Source organism: Mesoplodon bidens (genome assembly GCF_964165515.1).
Source record: "Mesoplodon bidens genome assembly, chromosome: 15".
NCBI classification, from domain to species: Eukaryota; Metazoa; Chordata; class Mammalia; order Artiodactyla; family Ziphiidae; genus Mesoplodon; species Mesoplodon bidens.
The window spans coordinates 372,045-398,424 of record NC_138171.1 but is presented as its reverse complement, the minus strand read 5'-3'; the positions used below and the strand labels follow the sequence as shown (position 1 = coordinate 398,424).

At 44.6% G+C, this 26,380-nt stretch overlaps 1 protein-coding gene across 4 annotated transcripts in view; it reads right to left on the bottom strand.

The window, feature by feature from the left end:
- LOC308629265 (uncharacterized protein) overlaps positions 1-14,480 on the bottom strand; it is a 61,632-nt gene extending 47,152 nt beyond the window's left edge. For 3 of the 4 annotated variants that reach the window (XM_081256874.1, XM_081256873.1, XM_081256872.1), the window contains exon 1: positions 14,005-14,480. In XM_081256874.1, the coding sequence (XP_081113000.1) occupies positions 14,005-14,328 (324 nt within the window). In that variant the 5' untranslated portion in view covers positions 14,329-14,480. Of the gene's footprint in view, positions 1-12,769; positions 12,856-14,004 lie in introns of those variants that run through there. The other variant, XR_014017645.1, reaches the window with a different exon arrangement.
- Between the last annotated feature and the right edge of the window lie 11,900 nt (positions 14,481-26,380).

The window sequence follows — 26,380 nt, the reverse complement described above, 5'->3', positions numbered from 1 at the left end:
CAATTAGCATCCTAGCATTACAGAAAAGAAATGCTTTTTGCCAGATCTCAAATTACATACAACTTTATCACGACATCACATATGTTTTTTTCCCACACAAACAGACTGTATTTTATTTTTACAAGAGAAAAATCAACTGACACCAAACATTGTAAATGGATGACCACAGCAAAAGCAACAATGATTGTAATTACCAAACATGAAACACACTCATACTATTGTTATAATATTGACATTCATTCCAGGAATCCTCCAAAGCTCCTTTATTTTGCAGTGAAAGACACCATGTTTTTTTTTTTTTGCAGTACGCAGGCCTATCAGTGTTGTGGGCTCTCCCATTGTGGAGCATAGGCTCCGGACGTGCAGGCTCAGCGGCCATGGCTCACGGGCCTAGCCGCTTCGTGGCATGTGGGATCTTCCCGGACCGGGGCACGAACCTGTGTCCCCTGCATCGGCAGGCGGACTCTCAACAACTGCACCACCAGGGAAGCCTGACATCATATATATTTAAATTATCAGCACTCACCTGAGATCTTCAAAAATCAACAAAAACATAATTTTGTGCTCTCTTTCATTTACTCTGGTTCTAAGTGGTCATTTCTAAACGAAAGTATTTAAGTATGTTAACGTCATCTTATAACATCATATTTCAAATGACTACCGTCTCTCCAAAGATGCAATATGAGGAACTCATAAGTAGGCTCTCCAAAGTTTTACTCTTTTAATCTGTATTACACTTCTGCTGAACTTCACACTGTTCATTATTCTCTGAGAATATTCTTTTTCTTGTATGCCCATCTCACATGCTCTTTCATGAAGTTTTTTCCTACAATTTTATGCCTAGTTTATTTCTGAGAAAATGCATTATTCCAGATTGATAATTATAGACACAAAAACTTCTATATAATTCCCTGAGAGTTTCAAAAACTCCTTCTTTTTTTTTTAAATACCTAGATTCTGAAGCTCTCCACAAAGCATTACTAAAATTGCATTTACATAGTATCTACATATTAATCACACATTAATGCATTTACAATTGTATTATGCTTTATTGCTAATTTTGGAGCATAAACGTAGCTGTCTTATTTACCACCCTCTTGGAAATCACTTTAATATTTGCACTTAGGACTTGAAAGAGAATGGATAAATAAAAACCTGAAGAATATGCAAATACAATTTATATATTTCTCATAAAATTAGGTGATTATCTAACCTTTATCCAGAAAAAAGAAGAGCCCACATACTCTGCAGTCATGATACTCGAGAATGTGTGGTCTTCCAGCAGGAAAACATGCGGTAATCCACGTGGCAGAGTTTACCTGTGACCAGCTGGGGTTAGTGTCCTATGCATTCCTTACATGCAACATATCAGGAGTGGCCAAAGTGAATTTGTCAGTTGTGGCAATCAGTATAATGAAGATTTGTAGCAGGTCATGCTCATATATGCAGCACAGGTACAATCAACATTTTGCTCAATTCTGGTAGATCTAAATCTGTATCTGTTACCTTGTCTTTAACGAGGAAATGTCAGAACTGACTTACCAAAAAAAAGTGTTTTGTTTGTTTGTTTTAATTACAGTCACGGTGAGTAAGACATAGCTCAGAACAACTAATGTGACTTAGTGATTCTCTCATCAGGAAATGCAGTTTCTACTTCCCTGTTTATTCTCCACATCTTGTAGTAAGTTAAGTTTCAGTGAAAGATAAATCTACAGGGTGAAAAGAAAAGAAAACTTACATGTGTTGATAAGATCATTCTGACAGGTTTTACCACGTATGTCAGTGTTTCTGGTGATGGACACAAGCTAGAGCTCCCTACTCTGACATTTTCACTGATGTCATTCCCCTTGACCCTCAATTTGAAAGTGGATAAAAATGTTTTCTATGTTTTCTTCTTTAAGAAATTAAATAAAGAATGCTGTCTAGACATGATCCTCTAATGACTTTCAGTCAGTGGTCATCAAGAGAAGAAAAGCACAGAATCTCATCCCCACAGAAGGGTGACATTCAGTCAGGTAAGAAAATTCTCCCCAAAATCAGAGCTTCATCTTTAACATTCAATCAAAGGCTTTCACAGGTGCTTCATACTCTGCACTCAGCCTTACCATATGGGATTGGCTCTGAGAATCTCACACCAGATGACTGACAAACATGTCATAGTACAGTGATCTGGGACCAGATCCTGCCTCTCTTAATGATCTCCCGCAGGGACATTGCAATATTCTAGGATATTTCCTGGAGCCCTCTACTCTATACAGGTACACTTCCAAGTAGAAACAGAAGCTTTGATTCTCACTGGGACCCCTGCTCTGTCCCACCAACCTCTCTAGAAATATGATGTTCTAATCTCTCCTGATCAGAACATTGCACGGTCTCTCACTGTGCTAATTTAGTAAAGGTAAAAGAGAAACAAGAAAGAGCAAACTATGCAGGGAGCAATATATAAGATTCCTTTACTTAATGTATTTATCTGATATACACAAATATTGAGAAGTATAGATTCATTTCATAATGGTCAAGAAAAGAGGAGGAGGAACCTCCATGCCAACAGTATATATAAGTTGGAATCAATCCTGCATAAGCTCCAGCTAAAGCTTAGCTACGAGGTACTAACTCTTCTCATAAAGAAGCAATAGTTCTCCATCATTTGAAGCACACTGAGGACTCAGACAGCTGGACGCTGAGGGTGTAGTCTCCTCACTCGAATTCTGTACCTGCATCACAGAGCAATGAAATATTCCCAAAGAATTATTAAGGATGAGGTGGGGAGCCGAAATAATAAAGATGAAACCACAGTCTGCCCTACCATCCATTCTGCTGGATATTACCACCATCTTGGCCCAGTATGACCTTCCCACTTTTCTCTGGGCCTCCCTACTTCCCACCTCCATCCTCTCATTATATCTTACCTACACTTGGAAACGACTCTAGTTTTTCCACTTATCTTCATCAACAAGCAATCCAAATAGCAACTGTGTATATAACTCCTTAGAAACCTCAGGTATGACTCATTTGAACGGATCCTGGGTCACACCTACCTCCTGATCTTGGAGAGTCTCCCAGAGAGTCCAGAGGCAACTACAGCACAGCCTCAGGGACATAGACACTGGCAGCAGCCACTTGGGGGAGCTCCTTCTACCTCGTGGCCACTGGTACCAGCAAGCATTATTTCAGAGTCCTCCCTCTGTCTTTTTAGCCTCAGGGTCTAGCCCTACCTATTTCCACCAGACTATAGACACAAGTACTAGGATGCTGCAGGCCAAGCAACTAACTGAGCAGGGGCATAGCCCCATCCACCAGCAAACAGGCTGCTTTCAGACCCTCTCAATGCACAGCTGCCGCTGGACATGGGCCCAGCCACCAAAAGCCCCAGGACCAGCCTCCACACCTAAGTGGAGAGGCACCAGCCCCAGAGTCCTTGGCCCCTCTGACAAGTGAGCCTGCTCTGGCCTTGGAATCAGTCTCACCGTCGGCAGGTGATTACTGCACAGGGACTGGATGGAGCTTGGACCTACCCAACAGCAAATCTGCTCTAGCAGTGGGATCAGCCTCATACACCAACAGGCACACACCAGCTCCAGGAATACCACAGCCCAGCAGCCTGTGTGACCAGAACACTCACTTGCAGGCCACAAGCAGCCATGCACTCACTTGGGTCTTGACCCTGCCCATCAGAATGACAGCACAAGATTAGGGATACCCCAGACCCTGCAGACAGCTGTGTCAGGAACAGTGATCCAACACCAACTCTGAGACTCCTGGGCCCTGCAGCCAGAACTCAGGACCTGTGTCTTCCTCCCAGTAGCCAGCATCACCGCAGTGACTGGGCACTAGCCCTGATATCACCTGGACTGCAATTCTACCCATAAGTGAACCAGCACTAGATTTGGTGTCCCCCAGAGTTGTGCAGCCAGCTGCCTTATGATTTAGGCTCACCAAGCCACACAGACAGCTTCCATACAAGCCAGAGTCTGGCAAACAAGCACTCTGGGGGCAGCCAAGCCTACCAGAACACCCACAGCAGTCAGCCCACCACAGTAGAAGAGCCCAAGTAGCCCACATAGGGGGTACACCTAGAACATATAGTTCTAGTGACCAGGGGACATTGGGCTGCTGGGACACATAGGACCTCTCCTACAAAAGGCCACTTCTAGAAGGTCAGGAAATGTAACGAACCTACTACATACATAGCAATAAAAACAGCAAGTTAAGAAAAATGAGGTGACACTGAAACACGATCCAAATGAAGGAACAAGATAAGAACTCAGAAGAAGATCTAAGTGAAGTGGAGGTAACCAATCTCCTCAAAAAATAGTTCAAGGTAATGACTATAAAGATGATCAAAGAACTCAGGAGAAGAATGGACGACCAGAGCAAGAAGGTAGAATTTTTTAAAAAAGAGTTAGAGCATTAAAGAACAACAAAACAGAGATGAGGAATACAATAACTGAAATGAAAAATACACTAAAAGGAAACTACTGTAGACTAAATGACACAGAGGAATGAATCAGAAAACTGAAGGACAGAGTACTGGCAATCACTGAAGATGAACTGTAAAACAATAGATTAAAATGAAATGAAGAAAGTTGAACAGACATGTGAAACATCGGGTGTACTAATATTTGCATTATACTGGTCCCAGAAGCAAAAAGGAAAGAGAAAGCAGTGTAGAGCATACCTGAAGACATAAGAGCTGAAAACTTCCATAACCTGGGAAAGAAAACAGACATCCAAGTCCAGTAAACACAGTAAGGCCAAAACAGGATCAACCCAAAGAGGACCACACCAAGACTCACTGTAATTAAAATGGCAAAAAAATAAAGATAAAAAGACACTATTAAAAGGAGCAAAGGAAAAGCAACAAGTTACAAACATGCGAACTTGCATTAAGTTATCAGCTGACTTTTCAGGATAACCTCTGCATGCCGGAAGGGAGTGGCATGGTATATTTAAAGTCATGAAAGGGAAAAGCCTATAACCAAAAATACTCTACCCAGCAAGGCTCTCCTTCAGATTTGATGGTGAGATCTAAAGTTTTACAGAGAAGCAAAACTAAAAGAGCACAGCATCGCCAAACCAGCTTTATGAGAAATCTTAAAGGGGCTTTTCTCAGTGAAAAAGAAAAGGCCATGACTGAAGCATAAAAATTAGAAAAGGAAACTTACTAACGGAAAAACCTCATTGGATAAGGCAAATATTCAACAAAGGCAGTAAATCAACCATGTACACAGGTAATAGGAAGGATGAAAGAAAACAGTAAAAAAAAATCATCTGTATTCACAATAAGAAGTTAAGGGACACACAAAACAAGTAGATGTAAAATATAAGGTCAAATTCAGTAACTGTGGGGGAGCAGAGTAACAATGCAGGGTTGTTAGTGTCCACGTGAAACTAAGAGCTCAGCAACTGAAATAATCACACACAAACACACACACACACACACACACCTGAAAGAAATCCAAACATCATATTAAAGAGAGTCCTCACATCACAGACGAATAAAAGGGGAAGAAAGGAACAGTGAAGAAATTAAAGAGGGATTCTAAAAATACCCAAGAGAAATGAAAATGAACACACAGTGATCCAAAATCGATGGGACACAGCCAACGCAGTTCACAGGGGGAAGTTATAGTGATACAAGCTTATTCTTAGGAAACAAGAAAAATATCAAATAAACAACCTAACATTACATCTGAAGGAATTAGAAAAAGAAGAAAAAAACAAAACTCCAAGCTGTCAGAAAGAAAAAAAAAATTAAGAAAACAATACCATATGCAATCACACCAAAAAGAATAAGATACCTAGGAACAAACACACCTAAGCAGGTAAAAGACATGTACTCAGAAATGTATCAGCCATTGGTGAAAGAAGTTGAAGGCAACAGAAAAAGATGGGAAAATATAGCAGGTGCATGGACTGGAAGAATTAATACTGTTAAAATAACCATACTGCCAAAGACAATCTACAGATTTAATGCAATCCCTATCAGAATACCAGAGCATTTTCACAAAACCTGAAAAAGTAATTTTAAAATTTGTATAGAAACACAAAGATTCCAAATAGCCAAACAATCTTGGGAAAGTACAGAGCTGGAGGCATCACACACCTTGACTTCAGATTATACTGCAAAGCGACAGTAATCAAAGAGAATCGAACTGGAGCAAAAACAGACACAAAGATCACTGGAATGGAATAGCATAGAGATCCCAGAAATAAGCCCACACACGTATATTTAATTGATTTATGACAAAGCAGGAAATATGGAGAAAGAACTGTCTCTTCAATAAGTGGTACTAGGAAAACTGGTCAGCTACATGGAAAAGAATAAAATTAGAGTATTTTAGCACACCGTATATAAAATTAACGCAAAACTGAATAAAGACCTAAATGTGGGACCATAAAACCCCGAGAGGAAAATAAAGAACATTCTTCAACATAAATGATAGCAACAGTTTTGCGTTCAGTCTACTAAGGCAAATGAAACAAAAGCAAAAATAAACAAATGGGACTTCACTAAACTTAAAAGATTTTGCACAGCAAAGGAAACCAAAGACAAAATGAAAAGACAACCTGCTGAAGGAGAGACAATATTTGCACATGATAAGAGGTTAACACCAAAAGGATGACCAACCAAGGGTTCATATCTAAACTACAGAAACAGCACATACAACTCAATATCAGAACTGCACCCAAAATATTTTTTTTAAAAATGAGAAGACGTAAATAGACATTTTTCCAAGGAAAAAATACAGATAGACAGCCAGAATGCACAAAGATGCTAAACATAGCTAATCGGCAATAAAATGCAAATCAAAACTATGAGATATATCACCTCAGTCTTGTCAGAATGGCTGTCATCAAAAAGGTCACAAATAACAAAGGTTAGTGAGGATGTGGAGAAAGGGAAACTCTTGTAAACTCTTGATGTGAATGTGAAGTAGTGCAGCTACTGTGGAAAGAAGAATGCAGGTTCCACAAAAAACTAAAAATAGAACTACCATAATATCCAGCAATTTCCCTCTTGGGTATATCAGAAGAAAACAAAAACACTATTTTAAAAAAAATTAACTGCACACCAATGTTCATAACAGTGTTATTTGCCATAGCCAAGATATAGAGTCAAACTAAGTGTTCATCAATAGGTTAGGGGATAAAAAAATGATATTTATGATGACTTCAGCAAAAAATGAAATTTTGCTATTTGCAAGAACATGGATGGACTTGGAGGGTATTATGCTTAGTAAAATAAGCCGCAGAGAAAACAAGCCTGGTAGGTTATCACTTACACGTGGCATCTAAAACATTGAATACAACAACAACAACAATGAAACAGACTCACAGATTAAAGAACAGACTAGTGGTTACCAGCAGGGAGAGACAGGGTGGAGGAGCAAAATAGTGGTAGGAGATTCTGAGGAAGAATCCACTATGTATAAAATCAATAATCTACAGTGACGTTCTGTATAGCATGGGGAATAGAGCCACTCTTTTATAATAAGTATAAATGGAGAAGAACCTAAACATTTATGAGTCACTATGTTGTACCTCTGAAATGAATATAATAATGTAAATTAACTATAGATCAATAAAATATAAAGTAAGAAACAATAAAGGAGAGACAGATTATTAGATAGAAATCAATTAAATAAACACAAGTTTTGGAAATCAAGGAATTAAAAAACAACATGTAAGACAACATTGGCCTTTAAAGTGTACGATCTATTCATTTAAAAGAAATCATTTAAGTGGTGAAAAATGGTACCCATTCTCACAATTTTGTATATCTAGGATAAATTATTATCTACAAAAATATGTTACAAATGTTCACTCAAAAAGAAAGAGAAAATTTGGATTAACCCATTTTAGTATACAAATTTAATATCAAAGTCTCTATGTAACATTGATGTGAATAAGTTCTGTTAGCCACTTCTAGTTTCCTTGTGATGTAAAATCTTTCAAAGCATAAAAATCAGCCTTTCTACATCATTCCATTAGACATACATAGAAGTTAAAAGAAATGAGAAGACAGAAAAATCAACCAGGAAGGCGAATTTACTGAGAAACAGCCATTCGTTCTCCCTCCTCCTTTGCTTTTCCTCCTTTTCCAGGTCTCTTTCGGTTCCAATCAAGAGAAGTCTTGAGAATTCTGAGAATATTTCTTTGAGGGCTTCAAACCACCATACCTACGTCCTCTGCCACAACTACACACACGGGAACAAAAATAAACCTCTGCTATCTACTCGTGTAGGAGAGGTTCATGCAAAATAAACTCCTACATGGAGACCAACAGGTGGGTTTTCTACCTGTTCTTTATAATGTCCTTCCATTATAGTAAATCCCACACATTATGAGGCAGAAGGGGTTATGTGAGCTCTTCCTTGAAGTCAAAAACCTTGCATTCATTTCAAGTACCTGGTGATCATAGGGTAAAGCCAGGGAAGGTGCCATCGCCCTCGGTGGGGGGCGGTGAATGGGCTTCCGCAACCATGCACCTCCTGATGAACAGATTCTGAAGAAACAAAGGGCGGTCACACCGCAGCCAGCCTGTCAGACTGTCGGGCCACTGGGCAACCCCACCAGTCTGGAAGTGCCCCATAAGTTGCTCAAAGCAAAACTCTGCCCCCCCGTGAAGCCAGGCAATTTGGCCAGAGAGTCAGAGGAGACCGGTAATCAACTCCTCCTCTCTGCTCACCTCCTTGGGGTTACAGCAACCCCATCTCCAAACCCAACTAGGATCCTGGAGTGCCAAGGTGGGAGCGCAGGTGGGCTCTGCCGGTGCTTCAGCGCCTTCTGGGAAGCCCCCTAGTTTGAATATGATTTGAGTTTGATCCTGAGAAACCATCAGAACTTCCCACCAGAGATAAATGAGGAGATTCTGGCCTTTATTAGTGCGTACGGTGAACCCGGTCGTCCTGGCTGTACTTGCCAACCCTCCTATTTTACGCACCTATGTTTATCCACCTTCCTCCCTGTGAGTACCTTTGACTAACCCTGAGCTCAGACTCCTGACCTATTACAGTGACTTTTTCAGTCTTTCTTTAAAAATGTACAGGTAGGGCTTCTCTGGTGGCGCAGTGGTTGAGAGTCCACCTGCAATGCGGGGGACACAGGTTCATGCCCCAGTACGGGAGGATCCCACATGCCGCGGAGCGGCTAGGCCTATGAGCCATGGCCGCTGAGCCTGTGCGTCCGGAGCCTGTGCTCCACGACGGGAGAAACCACAACAGTGAGCGGCCCGCGTACCGCAAAAAAAAAAAAAAAAAAGGACAGGTAATAAAATGAATTTAACCTAGAAGCAGCAGCTCAGTAAGGGAAATAAAATCATCAGAAGTTACCTAATCACAGCCACAGCCATCCAGGGCCCTGTCTTATCTGCTGGGGCATAAGAATGGGACCTTCCTAAACTTGAAGGGCATCCAATCAGATAAGTTGATTACGCTCACCTCTGGCTCTTGGAGGGACTGCTAGGCAGTCTACCCAGTGTATACTGACTGCAAAACACGGTCATGGTTTTGAAACACCTATGCTCCAGGAAAGATTTTTGTGGTGCATGGGGAAGGTTTCTTTTTGACATCAAGCAAAAAATAAGTCACCAAGCCCTTTGAGCACAGGGCTTCTTAAGAGGGAAGTAGAAGGAAGGAATGGGCAGAAAACATGATCTCCTCGGAAGTGCAGGGCGTTTTTCCAAAAGAGTAGGATTTAGTCTCAGTTTAAGGAGAACACCTTTAAATAGCTGGGACAGCTCCAAACTGCAGTTTACGGAACGAGTGCTCCAAAAGAACAGTGCTTTACAAGTCCTGGCCAGGCAGCAAGAGGATGAAGAGTTGGTTTTGCATAGTTTTGAACGCAGGAGTAAAGAAACCGAGGCATCTCTGACTAAAAGGGCCTGAGATCCTATGGCATCAGTGGGTCAGTCAGTTGCAGGGAGCAGGGGGTGTGGGGGGCGATATTTCTCTCTCAACATCTCCCAGGGCAGCCACCCCTCCCAACCCCACCCCCCTACTCCCTTCACCCTTCCTCCCTCCACTGTTGGGTCCCCAGGGACAGCACTTCTTAAGCTGGAGCGCTCAAGCACCATCTCTGCAGTCTGGATTCTTCTGGAGCCTGGCAAGTTCTGGGACAGGAAGCCAGGTCTGCAAGGCCGCTGGGGTGCAGTCAGCCCTGGAGGTCTGGAGGGGAAATGGAGCCCTGAAGGCCACCCACGTCCTTGAAGCCGAGGGAGGAACACATCCTTCTAACAGTACTTCTCAGGGGTCAGCATGCTCCCCACCCAACAGTGATCCATACTCACTTGAGGCAACAAGGACTGCCTCTAACTGGCCCCCTCGATTGTGCCTTAAGGGTCCTCGCACATGTGTGATAGCGCTGGCCCTGGATCTCTTTAGTCAGCCTAGGCCAGTGCTGTCGGGGTCCCTCCAGTCCCATCCCCCAGCCCCTCCCTCTGGGACTGTATCTAATAGAAGAAAGAGCACAGAGGAATTGGCTAAATCAAGGGACCTGGGAGCCTGGGTATGAGTTTGAAGACCGAGAACTTAAGGCACAATTACATATTATTGGAGACTCTTGTGGGGTGTGTGGGGTGAGGTTAGGAGGCTGAGAGGCTGAGTCGACCTGGTGAGTCCAGCCCCAGGACACCACACAGCCCCGTCCCCCCTTCCCTGCCATCAGACAAGGGGTGCCGCAACTCCAGCCGGGACTCTGCACTTCCCCCTCCCTGATTCTCCTCCAGAAGAGCAGGTGGTCCCGCTCTGAGGGCAGCGGCAAGACAACGGACCAAGTCCCCCCCCCGCACTAAGGCACTCCTGGAAGCTCTTCCTGCACAGCAGTGCTGGCTTGGAGCAAACCCGAGCAGCGCCAAAGTTGGTCTCGTCCTGCAGCGGAGGGACGCAGGGTTTAAGTCAGCTGCCCTGGCTTTAAAGCAATCAGCCCCCCCTTTAGGTCAGGTGACCCGACTTTAAATCACTGTGTGCCCCTCAAGCCTGCAACTTCAAAAGTTGGGAACTTCACTTTGATCCCAGCACCTCACATAGCTGAATGCACACTAGTCACCCCCAAGCCTGGCTTAGAGGCAGGATATAAGGTAAGGGGATGGGCGTGCACTCATGGTGATGAGGGTGTACTTCATGTACCAGAAGGGTCTAGGCACTCTGGGGTACAGCTAGCAGTGCACGATACAGCAGCTCCCTGGCAAAGCTGGTGAGGCCCAGGGAGAGCAGACACACCCATGCGTGCAGAGGTTCCAGGACGGGAGCTGGGGCACAGCCAGCCAGGAGGGTGTGAAAGTGGAGGATCTGAGCCTTTTGTGAAAGGCAGACACAGAGGATGGATGAGAAACAAAGACCAGATGAAATATGGATTTGAAAAACACACCCTGCTCTTGAAATTGGGGTGGGGGGGCACCCCAGACTTGAGACTTCTTACTCCCCAGTACCTAGTGCTTTGGCCTTTGCCCAATTACTTATAAAATTTACTGATAATATCTAACCCATAGAATACTGCATTTGTAGTGCTATTGTATGTTAATGTTTCTATAGTGGAAAAATCTTCTCTACAAGAAACAGGTACACTATCTGAAATCAATTAAAACCCCTCTTTATAAAGTACTATATTGGACTTCCCTGGTGGTGCAGTGGTTAAGAATATGCCTGCCAACGCAGGGGACATGGGTTCGAGCCCTGGTCAGGGAAGATCTCACATGCTGCGGAGCAGCTATGCCCATGCGCCACAACTAGTGAACCTGCAGGCCACAACTATTGAAGCCCGTGTGCCTAGAGCCGGTGTTCCACAACAAGAGCAGCAAGAGAAGCCACTGCAATGAGAAGCCCGCGCACCACAACAAAGAGTAGCCCCCGCTCGCCGCAACTGGAGAAAGACCGCGCACAGCAACGAAGACCCAACACAGCCAAAAATTAATTAATTAATTAATTAATTTTAAAAAGTACTCTATCCTTCTGTACAACTTCTCTGGGAAGCACAGAGATGGCGTGGGAGAGTGAGAAAGACCAATATTTAGTGCACATCTCTCATGCAGGTGCTCTGCTGGCTCAGATACATTTATCCCCACTTTACAAAGGAGGAAATAAGCTCAGAGAGGTTTAGTAATTTTCCCAAAGCCAAACAGCTATTGAGTGGCAGAACCAAGATCTGAACCAAGTCTGTTACCTCCAAAGCCTAAGTCCTCATCACAACAAAACTCAATTAATATTTACATTTATCGAATTACATTGCAGCCTGGGGAGTTCTTGGCACAATCCTGAATAAGAGTGAGAAAGAAAGAAATAGCATTGTTCCTACAGTCAACCAAAATTTTTGGAGCAGCGGCTAGATGCCTGGTCCTTTTTGGGGTTCAGCAGTGATCACGACAGGAAAAGTCGTGCTTTCATGAACCATGTAGTGGGGAGGAGAGACGGGTGCAACTTGGGTGAGGGATTTCACCTTGCTGGGCCTCTGTTTTCTCATCTGGAAAATGGGATGGGTGTTCCTCATTTTCTGGGATTGTCCGGCTGGACATTCTCTGATTCCATAAGAAGCATTTGTTTTCCTGTTTCTTTAAAATTCATTCAAGCCATGAGCCGTGATGCATGTTGTTAGCTGCTCCCCAAATCACTCTTCCCCACCCTTTTCCTGTGATCAGGTCTTTCCCGAAACATGACTCACAATCAGTCAAGTCACAGAACCTAAGGGGCACCCAGCAGAAAAATTCCAACCCTTGCTTCTCAGGAGCTCTGTGATCTACCTGCCAGGTAAACTTAACTCACCTGGAACAAGGTGGCCATCCCTGGTTTCACATCAACATGATCTCAGGCACAAACCTCCTTTTTTTCCATTTGGTCTTTAAGTTACTTGTTGAAACAACTGTACAAATATGACAAAGGTATAAAATCAGGCATCTTCTGCCCCTAGCGCCTACTAATACATGATGTTCTGCCACTTTAAGGATAAAGATAGAACATTTCAACATTCTGCTGCCCTCATTATTTGTCATTTTTGTTGATACTTCTATTGAATACATCTTTCAAAATTTTAACAATGGAACATTTATTTAGGTTGCTCCAGACCCAGCCTTTAGTGGTAAGGGGTTTTTTGTTATATTTCTATTATGTTTCCTTTAAAAACCATTATCCTATTTAAATGGATTAAGTCAATTCTATAGGCATGTATCTTATGATATTCATGAAATGCATCCATAGAGGGCAGTAGTACAATTGATCACACTTGAGAACCTCTAGTAGCACAGTTAAGTGTACATATTATCTATGTGTAAACCAAAGTACATGCCGAGTGAGATTCTCCTACCCTTTTCACTCTGTGCCCCTCAAGCCGGTGAGAAATGGAATATTTCTTGCCATCTCAGTAAACAAAGGATATCACAGTCATCAGCCCTTGCAGCCCTCCAGTGTGAGCCGCGAGCCCTGAGGATCTCAGGATATGCGAATACAGAATGCAGGCCCCAGAGCGCTGAGGTGCATATGAAAGGAAGGAATTCAGGGAGCCCAGCCTCTGGCATCTCCGCAAACAAAGAAAAGCGCTGCATTCCTCACGTTGGGAGAGCCGGTTTTCCTTAGTTAACAATCACCTGCTGATGGTCCCCATTACCTGCGCCAGTGCCCTGCCCTGTCCCCTCCCCCCGGTCCTTTAGCTCAGGGAGGAAGGAGGGCAGAGGGACTCCGCTGAATAAGGGGCCTGCGAGCCTCGGGAGGAGTTTTTAGCCGCCTTCCCCGCAGTCGGGGGGAGGCGCGCTGACGCTGCAGCCGGGCCCTGCGCCTCCCTTGCCCCGTTTCCCCTCAGGACACTCAGGCCGACCCCCTCCCCACGCCCCACTGGGCCCCGCGAGCCAGGCCGAGGGCAGGGCCGAGAGGAGGGACCGAAGTTCCCGGGACCAGACGCTGGGGGCCGCCCTTTCTGCACAGCAGCGGCGGGTGGCAGCGAACCCCTGCCCCTCAGAAGCTGGTCTTGCCCTGCCGCCAGGGCACCGTACCAGGCGGAGGGTCGGCGCCCACTTACCCGGCCCGCCGTCCGCACGACTGTCGCGGCTTCGGCCTCCGGGGCCCCTCCAGAGCCGGCAGCGTCAGTGAGGCCGCCCTCGCCGCGGGCTCCGGGGCAGTTCCGTGAAGGCGGAGGGAAGAGACCCCGAGCCGGGAGCTCCAGCTCTGCGGAAACGCGGGCTCCGTTCTGGGCGCAGCGGGTGGGACCGCTCTGCCCCGAGGCCTTCTGGGAGGGACGGAGGCGCCGGGGGAGGGAGCCGCCAGGAGCGCAGGGCCCCGTCGGGGGTCCTGGAGGGGCGGCCCGGCCTGAGGGCCCCGCCCACTGTGACCGCAGCCCAGGCATTTTTCCTGGAGTCCTACACTACAAAGTTAGAAAGATACACGGTCTATAGTAAATATTCACAAATGATTGTTGCTGCTGTGCTTACTATCCTATTAAAGGTGTAAAATCCATAAAACACTTTAAGTTCAAAATTAAATATGAAATTTTACCTTTCTAATTATGTCTCTGCTATTCACAATTGTCGTTAATGAATCAGAGACTGTGGCATCACTAGTTAAAAGTGAGCTTGTTAAAAAAATAGAACTCAGGGCTTCCCTGGTGGCGCAGTGGTTGAGAGTCCGCCTGCCGATGCAGGGGACACGGGTTCGTGCCCCGGTCTGGGAAGATCCCACATGCCGCAGAGCGGCTGGGCCCGTGAGCCATGGCTGCTAAGCCTGCGCGTCCGGAGCCTGTGCTCTGCAAGGGGAGAGGCCACAACAGTGAGAGGCCCGCCTACCGCAAAAAAAAAAAAAAAAAAAAAAAAAAAAATAGAACTCAGGCCCACCGGACCTACTGAATCACAATCTGAACTTTTACAATCTCCCCAGTGTACTTGTGTACCCATGAATAGTTGAAAGGTACATTTCTACCTCGACACGTCTTTTCTGTCTGAGAAATACACACATTTTATCCAATTTGATATAAATAAAACACTCAAAAATGCATATGCCTGTGTTGAAGCCATCATTTTAACATTTCTTTTCCAGATAAGTATAGTCTCTATACTGGTTTTGTGGATCACATGCCACACTCTTTTCTTGTAGTTAGAAATAAGATAGAGAAACTTACTTTGTTAAAAAAAAATATATATATATATATATACACATATATATATATATATATATATATATATATGTGTATATATATATATTAGTGGATAATTGAAGACACTCTTCTAAATTAAAACCAGTTCTCTTAACTTGCTGTTTTCTTCTTGGGTCACATTATGAACTCTTCCCGTGGCCAGACGGCATGTGTACTTTTAATTTCAGGGACTGCTGACATTCCAGGATATGGCCATAGATTTCTCTCAAGAGGAGTGAGAATGCCTGGACCAAGATCAGTGGGAACTGTCCAGGTATGTGATGTTAGACAAGTATAGGAACCTGCTCTCCTCGGGTGAGGATACCTTCCTTCCAGAATTCCTTATCCAACCACAGGGTTTAGAGTCCTTCATTTGTAGAATGTCTCCTGGAATCTTCTGCTTCCTACAATAGGGTTCAAGATTGCAACGTTTCAGGAAAGATTGGGAGTTTGTGGGTATAATTTATCTTATTCTTTTAACATTGCAGCCTCCCTCAGCCGCATAGCACAGGGAGACCAGCTCAGTGCTTTGTGACCACCTAGAGGGGTGGGATAGGGAGGGTGGGAGGGAGGGAGATGCAAGAGGGAAGAAATATGGGAACATATGCTTATGTATAACTGACTCACTTTGTTATAAAGCAGAAAATAACACATCATTGTAAAGGAATTATACTCCAATAAAGATGTTAAAAAATAATAAAAATAATAAAAAAAATAATAAAAATAATAAATTGCAGCCTCCCTTTTAATATACTTTGTAACTGCTTGGGCTGTGTCTATATGAACTGTGTACTATATGCTTCTGTCACAGTCCTTACAATATTTTATTGTCTTATTTTCTGTAACAATTCTCCATGGATTCTTTGGGCTTAAGATATACTAAAAGGGAGACTGCGATTCTGGGACTTCCCTGGTGATGAAGTGGTTAAGAATTCGCCTGCCAATGCAGGGGACACGGATTCGATCCCTGGTCTGGGAAGATCCCACTTGCCACAGAGCAACTAAGCCAGTGGGCTACAACTACTGAGCCTGTGTACCACAACTACTGAAGCTGGTGCGCCTTGGGCCCGTGTGCCATTTATTTTTTGGAGAAGCAACCACCTCTGAGTGATCAAAATTTAGACCAACTAGTCAAAATGCTTTATCACCTGTTCTAAAACACTGATCAACAGAACAAGTTTTACTAGGGATAACAGTGTAATTGTATTCTGGAGTTCATAGCGGCAATATGGTTTATGACCTTGATGCTGGATCACGACATTTCAATGGTATAACTGCTCTTAATTGTTCAACGATTAAAGTCTCACGTGATCTGAGTTCAGACTGGAGTCATCCTGGTTGCTTTCTGTCTATTGCAGATTTCTGCCAGTAGGAAAGGACAAGAGCATTACGGCTTACTTTACAAAATGTCTGGAAACTAAATGATGATATAATCTACATTCAATTAATTTATACATACCCTACTGTAGAACCATGTTTGTTAAGGTGGCAGAGCCCGGTAATTATGTAAAACTGAAACCTTTATCTGCACTGGTTCAAGTCCTCTTCCTAAGAATATGTTTATAATCAACATTCTTTCACAAATGACCCAATTTAATTCACCATAGCATTCCTCATATTAATTAAATGGAAAATCCTAGGCTATATACAAATCCAGAAAGGGCCAACAATCCTCAGCCCCCATGGATGATTACAAACCATTGCTGAGGCATACAAATTACTTATTAAAGAACCGCTATGTCCATCAACATCATCAATTTATATATTATTGCCCCAATGCTAACCTTAACCCTGGCTCTCAAAACATGAATTCCTCTTCCCATATCTTACCCACTAATTAATATAAATGTTGGCATATTATTTATATTAGCCATATCACACTTAGCCATTTATTCCATTCTCAGATCTGGATGAGCTTCACATTCAAAATACTCACTCACTGGAGCCCTAGGGACAGTAGCAGACACAATCCCATATGAAGTAATGTAGCAGTTATTCTATTCTCAGTCTTACTGATAAATGGATCATTTACACTTTCAACAGTAATTATTACACGAGAACGCCTATGACTAGTTTTCTCCTGACCCCTACCCAGAATTTATCTCCGCGGTAGCAGAAATCCAATGAAGTCCCACTTGATTTAACAGAAGTAGAATCAAAACCTGTATATGTCTTCAATGTAGAAAATGTAGCAGGCCCATTCACCCCGTCCTTCCTAGAGAATATGTTAATTTCCTTATAATAAACGTTTCCACAACAATCTACTTTTAGGAGCATTCGACAATCCTTAGGTGCCAGAATTATAGATTCTTTCATCTTGTGAATATAGTTTTTTTTAAAAAATAATTTTTTATAGTTTTACTGCCTTTAAACAAAATGTACTCCATTGCTGTGGAATATTCCTTCATAGGAGCGTGCATGGTTCATTTCTGCATCTGCTTGTGATGGTCTTCAGGTTCTTTCAGGTTTGGCTCCTGTGGCTGCAGAGTCCATGTCCGTGTGTCCTGGTGCAGGGCTGGGGGGGTTGTGTTCAGCTGGGAGGAACACTGTGGGTCTGTGTGCACGGACTTCGCTCTCTGAGGCCCGATTGTTTCAGAAGTGGTTGCACCCCCCGCTGCGCACCAGGCTTTCCATTGCTCCACATCCTGCTGATATTTGATACTGTGTCTTCATGTCTGCCATTCTGGTAGGTGTGTGCACAGTAGTTTTCTTACGGTTTTAATCCCTCGGTTGTTAGTGAAGTTGTGCATCTTGTGTTATTCACGGACTACTTCCTGTTGTTTTTTTTAAAAAGTTTTAAAAATTGTGGTCCAATACACAAAACATAAACTTTATTATCTTAACCGTTTTTAAGTGCACATTTCAGGGTCCAGAAGTAATTCGCACTGTTGTGCAAACCTGACCGCCATCGTCCTCCAGAATTTTTTCATCCTGCAAAATTGAAACAGTCCCCATTAAACACTCAGTCACCATTGTCCCTCCCTCAGCCCCTGGCACTCACCATCCTACTTTCTGTCTCTATGTTTCCGACTGCTCTAGGGGCCTTGTATGAATGGATCAAGCACTGTTTGTTTGTTTGTGTCTAGCTTACATCACTGAGCATTAATGCCCTCAAGGTTCATCCCTGCTGCAGCCTGTGTCAGAATTGCCTTCCCTTTTAGGCTGAATAACATTCCCTTGTATTGATGGACCATGTTTTTCTTCTCTATTCATCCATTAGTGGACACATGTACTATCTACATTCATTTCTCCTGTCATAATATTTGTGGAATAACGTCAGAAAGTCCTATGAATCAAAAGTCATTTGCCATTAACTTTTTCCTTAAACTTTTTATTGTGAAAAACATCAAAGCTAAGAAAAGGGAAAAATACATGTCAGCTTCACTTGTGTTCAGGACTTAATGCTTTACGGACTCACTTTATGGATTCACTTTATTCCCTGTGTGTGTGCTATGTACATGCGTGTGCATGTGCCTGTTTGCATACCTATGCTGTGCATGTGCATAGGTATGTGCACTTGCACACGTTCGTTAGTGTGCACTTGCTCACGTTAGTGTGTGCATGGGCATATGCGTGCATGTGTGTTCATATGCTAGTGTGTGAATATATTTGTGCTGTGCACCTACATATGTTTGTGTGTGTGCTGTGCCCGCCTGTGTGCACAACTGTGTGTTTGCTGAAACCACTTGCAGATATATCCACACGCAGCTGCTCTAACAATCCTGCGTAGCCACGTAAAGGTCACAGATCTCAGGGATTTAAATGGATGGAGCAGGATGTCCTGACACAGAGTCTGTCTTCCAATGACTGTCACGGTCTCAGTAACATGCTTCACACCTTCTTTAAGCCCCATTCAGGGTGCAGTTTAGACCCCCATTACATTCAGTCACCTGCCCCAGGTCCCCTAAAGCTACAATGTCACAGTTGGAGAGTCCGGCCAAGGCTGGGGATGCCCCTCCTGTTGGCCTGGCCTCCAGGCCCTGCACTTGGCTCCTGTGTTCCCATCTCTCAGCCAGGCCCCGACTTGGATGGGGCCGCCACCTCTTTCCTCACAGTGTCCCATCGCCCAGTCAAGGGGGTTCATTCTCCCAAAGTCAGCATCAGGAGTGGGGGCGTGACAGTCCCCACTGGGTCTCCTTCATGTGAGACCTTGTCCTTTTGAAAGAGCAGGCGCCCTGCCCTCGGGGGTGGGGGCTGGGTGGTGACATGCGGCCCACGATGGGCAGGCGGGTCACCAGGTGGGGCGAGCCAGTGTGCAAGGAGCTCCGCGGTGGGTTCTCCTCTCCAACAGCTTCTGTGCCCCTACCTCTCCCCGTGACTCCCCTCGAAGACAGCGCGGTGCCCGGGACGGGAGCCATGGGAGCCGTCAGCCACCGCCCCCTCTACACACACCCACACACACACGCACACACACACACACGCACATGCACATGCACACGCTGCAGGGAAGCAGGACCTGAGTGCAGGGCTCTCAGCGGCCCTGAGCGCCCCGCCAGGAATTGGCCAGTGGAATGGACAGACCGGATCTCCCAGCCCGGACCATGCAGGACTGTCCTGCCTGGGTTCCAGTGTGGCTGCCTCCTTCTGGAAGCCTGGGAGGCTGGAATCAGGCCACTTCTTGTCTGTCCTGGCAGCAGACGGGGCTGCACTCTCAGAAGTTCATGGCTCACCCATGGATCCTGACCATCAGGTGGCCAAAGAAACTGGTAACATTTCTGTTTTGCCTGTTGAAATGTTTAATGACAAAGATTTTGTTCAGTTTCCTGATGTGGGTGTCCAAAGATGAGAGACCCATGTGTGTGATCTGTACCTCCTATGAGATCAGCCCTAAGCTAGTTTAAACATGGTCAAGTTCTGTCTACACGGTAGATTTAGACCTCTGCATGTCCTTTCTACTGATTATGTTCAGAACTGACCATGTGTTGTCTATAAGAAGAAGATTTAGGCCTGACCATGTTCTGTGTATGCTAGGACTATGGGAACCTGGGTAGAAACCCGGCCTGGCCTCAGGACTGGGAAGCTCCGTGCCTGCATCTGAAGGTGAGTGCTTAAATGTCTGGGGTCTGGAACTGAGGTGGGCTTCTCTAAGTAACAGCCTCTCTTCTGAGTGTGGTTACTTGGTCCTCCCAAGGGTCAGTGCTGTGGTCGGAGCCTTAGTCTTAATCCCTGTAAGGTTCACCTTCCCTGGGGCTCGTGGAGAATCCACAGGAGGGCTACCTGGCAATAATTCCAATTCACCAGCACGTGCATGGTGCGTAGGGAGGCAGGTTTAGCTGGTGAATTGATTGCAGGGCACGCAGATCGGGCAAAAGCCCGATGGGTAACAGCTGAGGCTGCTGCTGAGCTCTCCTTCCATTCTACCGTCCCTACTCAGAAGCGTCCAGAGCTGCCCCCCTGCTTTCAGCCCTGCTGTCCTGTGAGTTATCTCAACAAGCATGTGAGACAAGAAAGGACTGAGCCTGCCAGAACCAAGTAGTGTGTTCAACTTCAGCATGAAAGCTTTAAAAACAAGTAAAATCAACAGAATCAAACTGAAAAGAGGAGGACTTCTCTGGTACAAGTGTGGGGAGAGGAGACCCACCTGCCACATTTTCCCATCCCAGGAGGCCCCAGGAACACAGCTTGTTTCCACATGAGGGGATCCACCAGCAGAGCCATGGTGTCCTGACCAAGGGGACATGTCACCCCAGGTGCAGGGTCTGGGGAGGTGAGGTCACCCTGGAGACTGTGCACGTGTGACCCCAGTTGGGGGAGTCTGGGGAGGGCGGTTCACCCTGGGACTGTGGACATGTGACTCAGGTGGAGAGGTCTGGGTAGGAGGGGTCACCTGTTGAGAGAGAACGTGTGACTTTAGGTGCAGGGTTTAGGGAGGTGGGGTCACCGTGGTGAGTGTGGACGTGCGACCCCAGGTAAAGGGTGTGGGGACTGTGTGGCTCTCACCACATCTGCATGGGTCAGGATCACATGTACGGGGAGAGCCCATATGTGCTCTTTGCCTGCAGTGTGTCTTTTCCCCTTTGAGATTTCCAACCTCTGCATTAAGGGTGTTGACCTGATTAACCTGTGGTACCTTTTCTTCTCTTAGTCTTCTCACATTCATGTGAGGTCAGGCATGTTTGAGTGGGTTGCTGCTCTGTGTTCTGGTGAGTGACAATGCTTGGTGGTATCATATTAATAACATATCATATCATATGTCTAATCTATGGGGGTCACCACTGCCTGGGTCCCCCTGGACAGAGGTCAGGTGAGCACAGACTAACCCCCCCCTAAGAATGGTCTTCCATGTGCCATGTGAGGGTACTGTGATGGCCCCTAAGGTAGGGGACTGTGTCTGGGCCTCCGACATCTGTGATGAAGGGGAGTCGAAATGGAATCACAGTGAACAAGACATTATTTTAAGAATTTATTTTAAGTGAAATAAAACACACGTCACATACCCTTTACCATCTTCACCATTTTAAGTGCACGTTTCTGAGGCATCAGATCTATTCACTTTCTCGTGGAGCCATCACCACCATTCCTAGGACTTTTCATCTTGCAAAACCAAAATTCCACAACCACGAACGTCTCACTCCCCATTCTCTCCCACTGCCCCTGGCACCGATATCCACTTCAGTCCCTGAGTTGTGGACTCCAGGGCACCCACTGGAGTGGAATCCTGCAGTGTTTGCTGAGGGGTCACTTTGGAAGAGCTGACTTTCAGCCTGAAGCTCTGCCTGTTTGCATCTGAAGAATCTGCATTTAAGGAGAGGGTGTATGAGGAAGGGGCTGTATGAGGGACAAAGGTGTCTAGGGTACAGATGAGCCAGGACCTGACCAGCTGCCTGTTGGGTCCTCTGGATCCATCTCTTGGTCTGTGCCTCATCTGCATCATCACTGTTCCCGCTGGCACCCCTGGGGTGTTGTCTGAGTGAGATTCCCCTGGTGCCCCTGCTCTTCTCCCCTCCTCCTGCTGGTTGGGGAGGAAACTGCTTGCTGTGGGGTCTGTACTCCTGAGGCAGGAAGGACCCTGCAGCGTGGACCTGCAGAGTGTGGGTGTGGTCCCAAGAGCATGGGACCCACATAGGACACAGCATTGGGGCGTGACAAGTGCTAGGGTTGCCTTATCACTGACGCCAAGATCCTGCTCGGGAGGGCGTGGTGGGTGGCCTGGGACCCCAGAGGCCCCATTCCTATCCTGGAGCTTGGAGGGTGCATCCCCATGGGCTCCAGATTCACCCCATATCTCAGCCATATCTCTCTGTCCTGTCTTTGACCTCAGGAAAACGACCTCTACTGATCATTGTCCACAACATAGGCCTGGTCCTGTCCGTATTAGGATTCTTTAATTTAGGCATCCTGGGATAGCAGCTCTTTTTAGGCCTGAGAAGGAACAGCTCAGGAGTATACAACAATTTCAGATGAAACTAATATTCAATGACTATCTCTATAGTGCTAGGTTGTTGACTTCTATTAATCACTATTCTCCTGGTTTTAGCTCTGATGTGGGGATTACAGAGCAGTCAACATTTAAATCTTCATAATCTGTGTATTTGTAGCATCAGTATCATTACTGACCCATAGTTTTTATGCTTTGGGAAGAGTTATTGATTTCATGTATCATGTAAAGGATTCACAATGATGATAGAGCAGCTAAGATTACAATAATGGCTGGTAAAATGTTCAAATTTTCTCTACCTGTGCATCTATTGTACATATATGAGTTAGTTTAATTGTCAATATTAGTGAAATAATATAGAGGACTAGAAAACTTCTTTTAAAAATCACTATTAATGTGTGTGATGAAAATGTAAAAGTTCTTCCATAATCGGTGATGTTGTATCTTGAGAGCTTAGATGAAATTGATATGCCTTTGTGATATACACTATTTTAGCCTATAATTTCACTTTGAAAATTTTACATCACTTTTTACTTTTATCTCATTTATTGAGAAAGACATAATTGTTATGCTGTTGGCTTCAAACTGCTTGAAAAGGACTTGAGTCCTACCTTATTTTACATTTACATAGGTAGGACTTCAAATATAGGATATGGTGGAGGGCATCCGTGCAACCATTCTAGGTTAGGAGCAGCAGTTTCCACTGCTGAGACTTCTCGTTTGGACACAAATGGTTTTCACAGTGTGAAGATTATTAGCATTACTGCTGCTACTGAGACGAATGAGCCTAAAGACAAAATATTTCATGTTGTGTGTGCCTCAGAGGAATGTAGTAACCTCCCTGAGAGGCCAAGAAAGTGCTGCAGAAAGTCATATTTACTACTACAAATATACCTGTGAAGTGAGTTTTGCTACTGCTGAGTTAACTGTGTAACCTGAGAATAGTGGGAATCAGTGTAGGAAGCCTCCTATAATAGTGAAGACTGCTCCCATGGACACTACGTCATGGAAGTGTGCTACTACATAGTATGTATCCTGGAGGACAATGTCTGGGGATGAGTTGGCTAAGATGATTCCTGTCAAACCACCTACTGTAAAAAGGAAAATAAAGCCTAAAACTCATAATAGAGTGGGATCTCATATAATATTACCTCCGTGTAGAGTTGCTAATCAGGGACTTCCCTGGTGATGCAGTGGTAAAGAATTGGCCTGCCAATATAGGTGAAATGGGTTTGATCCCCGGTCCAGGAAGATTCCACATGCCGCGGAGCAAAAAGCCCGTGCGCCACAACTACTGAGCCTGACCTCTAGAGCCCGTGAGCCACAACTACTGAAGGCCACATGCCTAGAGCCTGTGCTCTGCAACAAGAGAAGCCACTGCCATGAGAAGCCTGCGCATGGCGACGAAGAGTAGCTCCCGCTCACCGCAACGAGAGAAAGCCGGTGCGCAGCAACGAAGACCCAACGCAGCCAAAAATAAAAAAATTAAAAAATTAAATAAAGAGTTTCTAGTCGGCTAGATACTTTTACTCCTGTAGGGATAGAAGTAATTATGGTAGCTGATGCAAAGTGTGCTCCTGAGTCGACAGCTACCCTTATGGTAAATATGAGATGGGCCCACGAGAGAAATCCTAAAAGGCCAGTGGACATGACTCATAATATTCCCAAATAGCTGAAAGGCAGTTTTTGTCCTAAATCGTATGTAATGATATGTGAAATTATAACAAACCCTGGTAGGCCATGAATACACACTTCAGGGTGACCAAAGAATCAAACTAGGTGTTGCTATAGGATTCGGTTTCCTCCTGCAGGGTCAAAGAATGTAGTGTTGAGATTTCTATCTCTTAACACTGTGGCAATTCTGGCTGCTTGGACTGAGAGTGGTAATTATAGTAATATGGCTATAGTTAGGGAAGACTAAACAAATAATGGTGTTTGGTATTGGGATTTGACTGCTGGTTTTGGATTAAAGACTATAGTAATACAAGAAATAGCACGAAGAATTGAAGAGACACCTGCTAAAGGTAAGGAGGAAATGGTTAGGTCGACAGAGGCTCCTGCGTGGGCCAGATTGCAGGCTAGAGCTGAATATACAGTTCCACTTTTACCAGAACCAGCTTCTACTATTGGTAATATGAGTAGGAGTAAGAATGATGGGGGAAGTAGTCAAAAGTTTACATGATTTATTTGGGGAAATGCTACCTCAGGTATCCCAGTTATTAGTGGCCCAAGTCAGTTTCTGAACCCTGCAGTATAATGGGTACAACTATAAAGAAAATTATTACAAGTGCAGGGACTGTTATGACTACGTTAAAGATTTGGGCATCTCCAAGTAGCGCTCCAGGTTAACATAGCTCAGCCAGGATTAATATCCTCAAGGCGCTGCCTGCTACTCCAGCTCAAGCACCAAATAGTAAATATAAAACACCAATATCTTTGTGATTTGTTGAAAATAATCAGCAGTGTATGAACAGAGGTAAAATGACTTGAGCTCGCATTAGACTGTAAACGTAAAGACAGAGATGGAGCCCTCTGCTCTTGTCCCGTTTAGCTGTGGATCTAGATGGGGTCAATGCAGGTTTCATCACAGCCCCTGAACGAATTTTGTAACAGTTTCTCCTTGGTTTTTTTTTTTTGTAATTTATTTTTATAATGGGATATAGCTGATTTTCAATGCTGCTGCACATCCACTTGATTCACTTACAGAGAGACATCCATAAATTCTTTTCCAGATTCTTACCAGTCGTATATATTCTTTTATGGTGACTAGAGTGTGCCCAGTCTAGTTTTTTGAGCTATAGAGTAGGTCTTGTCAATTACCTATTTGGTCTTTGGAACCCTATCTGTGCTAATTTCAACCCTCTGGTTTATGCCTCACCCCACCCCACCTTTCCCCTTTAGCAGCCTTAAGTTTGTTTTCTAAATGTGTGACTCTCTTTTGTAATTTAGTTCATGTGTAGCCATTTTTAGATTCCACCTATAAGTGATATCTTATGCTAAGTGTCTTTTTGTGTCTGACTTATGTCACTTAGAATGATTGTACCTAAGTTCACCTGAGTTGCTGCAACTGGCCTTATTTCATTGATCTCATGGCTGAGTAATATTCCATTGTACGTAAGTACCATATCATCTTTATCCATTTTTTCCTTCCAAGGACATTTATATTGTTTCTAAGTCGAGGCTCCTGCAAAAGGGCTGCACTAATAGTTGAAGTGCCTGTGTCTTATGGATTTATGGTTATCCCGAGATATACACCCAGGAGTGGAAGTGCTGTATGCTGTAGCTCTATTTTTTTTAATTAATTAATTTTTTTGGCCTGTGTTGGGTCTTTGTTATAGCACGTGGGCTTTCTGTAGTTGCAGCAAGTTGGGGCTACTCTTCGTTGAAGTGCATGGGCTTCTCATTTCAGTGGCTTCTCTTCTTGCAGAGCATGGGCTCTAGGCTTCGGGCTTCAGTAGTTGTGGCTCACGGGCTCTAGAGCACAGGCTCAGTAGTTGTGGTGCACGGGCTTAGTTGCTCCGCAGCATGTGTTATTTTTCTGGACCAGGGCTCGAACCCATGTCCTCTGCATTGGCAGTTGGATTCTTAACCACCGCGCCCCCAGGCAAGTCCCTATAGCTCTGTCTGTATTTCTGGCATGGTATGACATGGCTGTTTTGATAAGTACTTTATTTTCTAGTAAATTTCAAGTGTATAAAAAACTTTAAATAGCAGTATAAAGTTTTCCACATTCACAAAATACTCCAGTTTGTTTTACCCTGTGAGAGTAGGAGGGCCACTCTCCCAGGGAACGAGCACATAACCCCAAAATGAGGAATAATTATGGTTTCCACATTATAATCCTATCTACAGACATGCTTCAACTTTCACCAGCTGCCCCCGCTTTGTGGA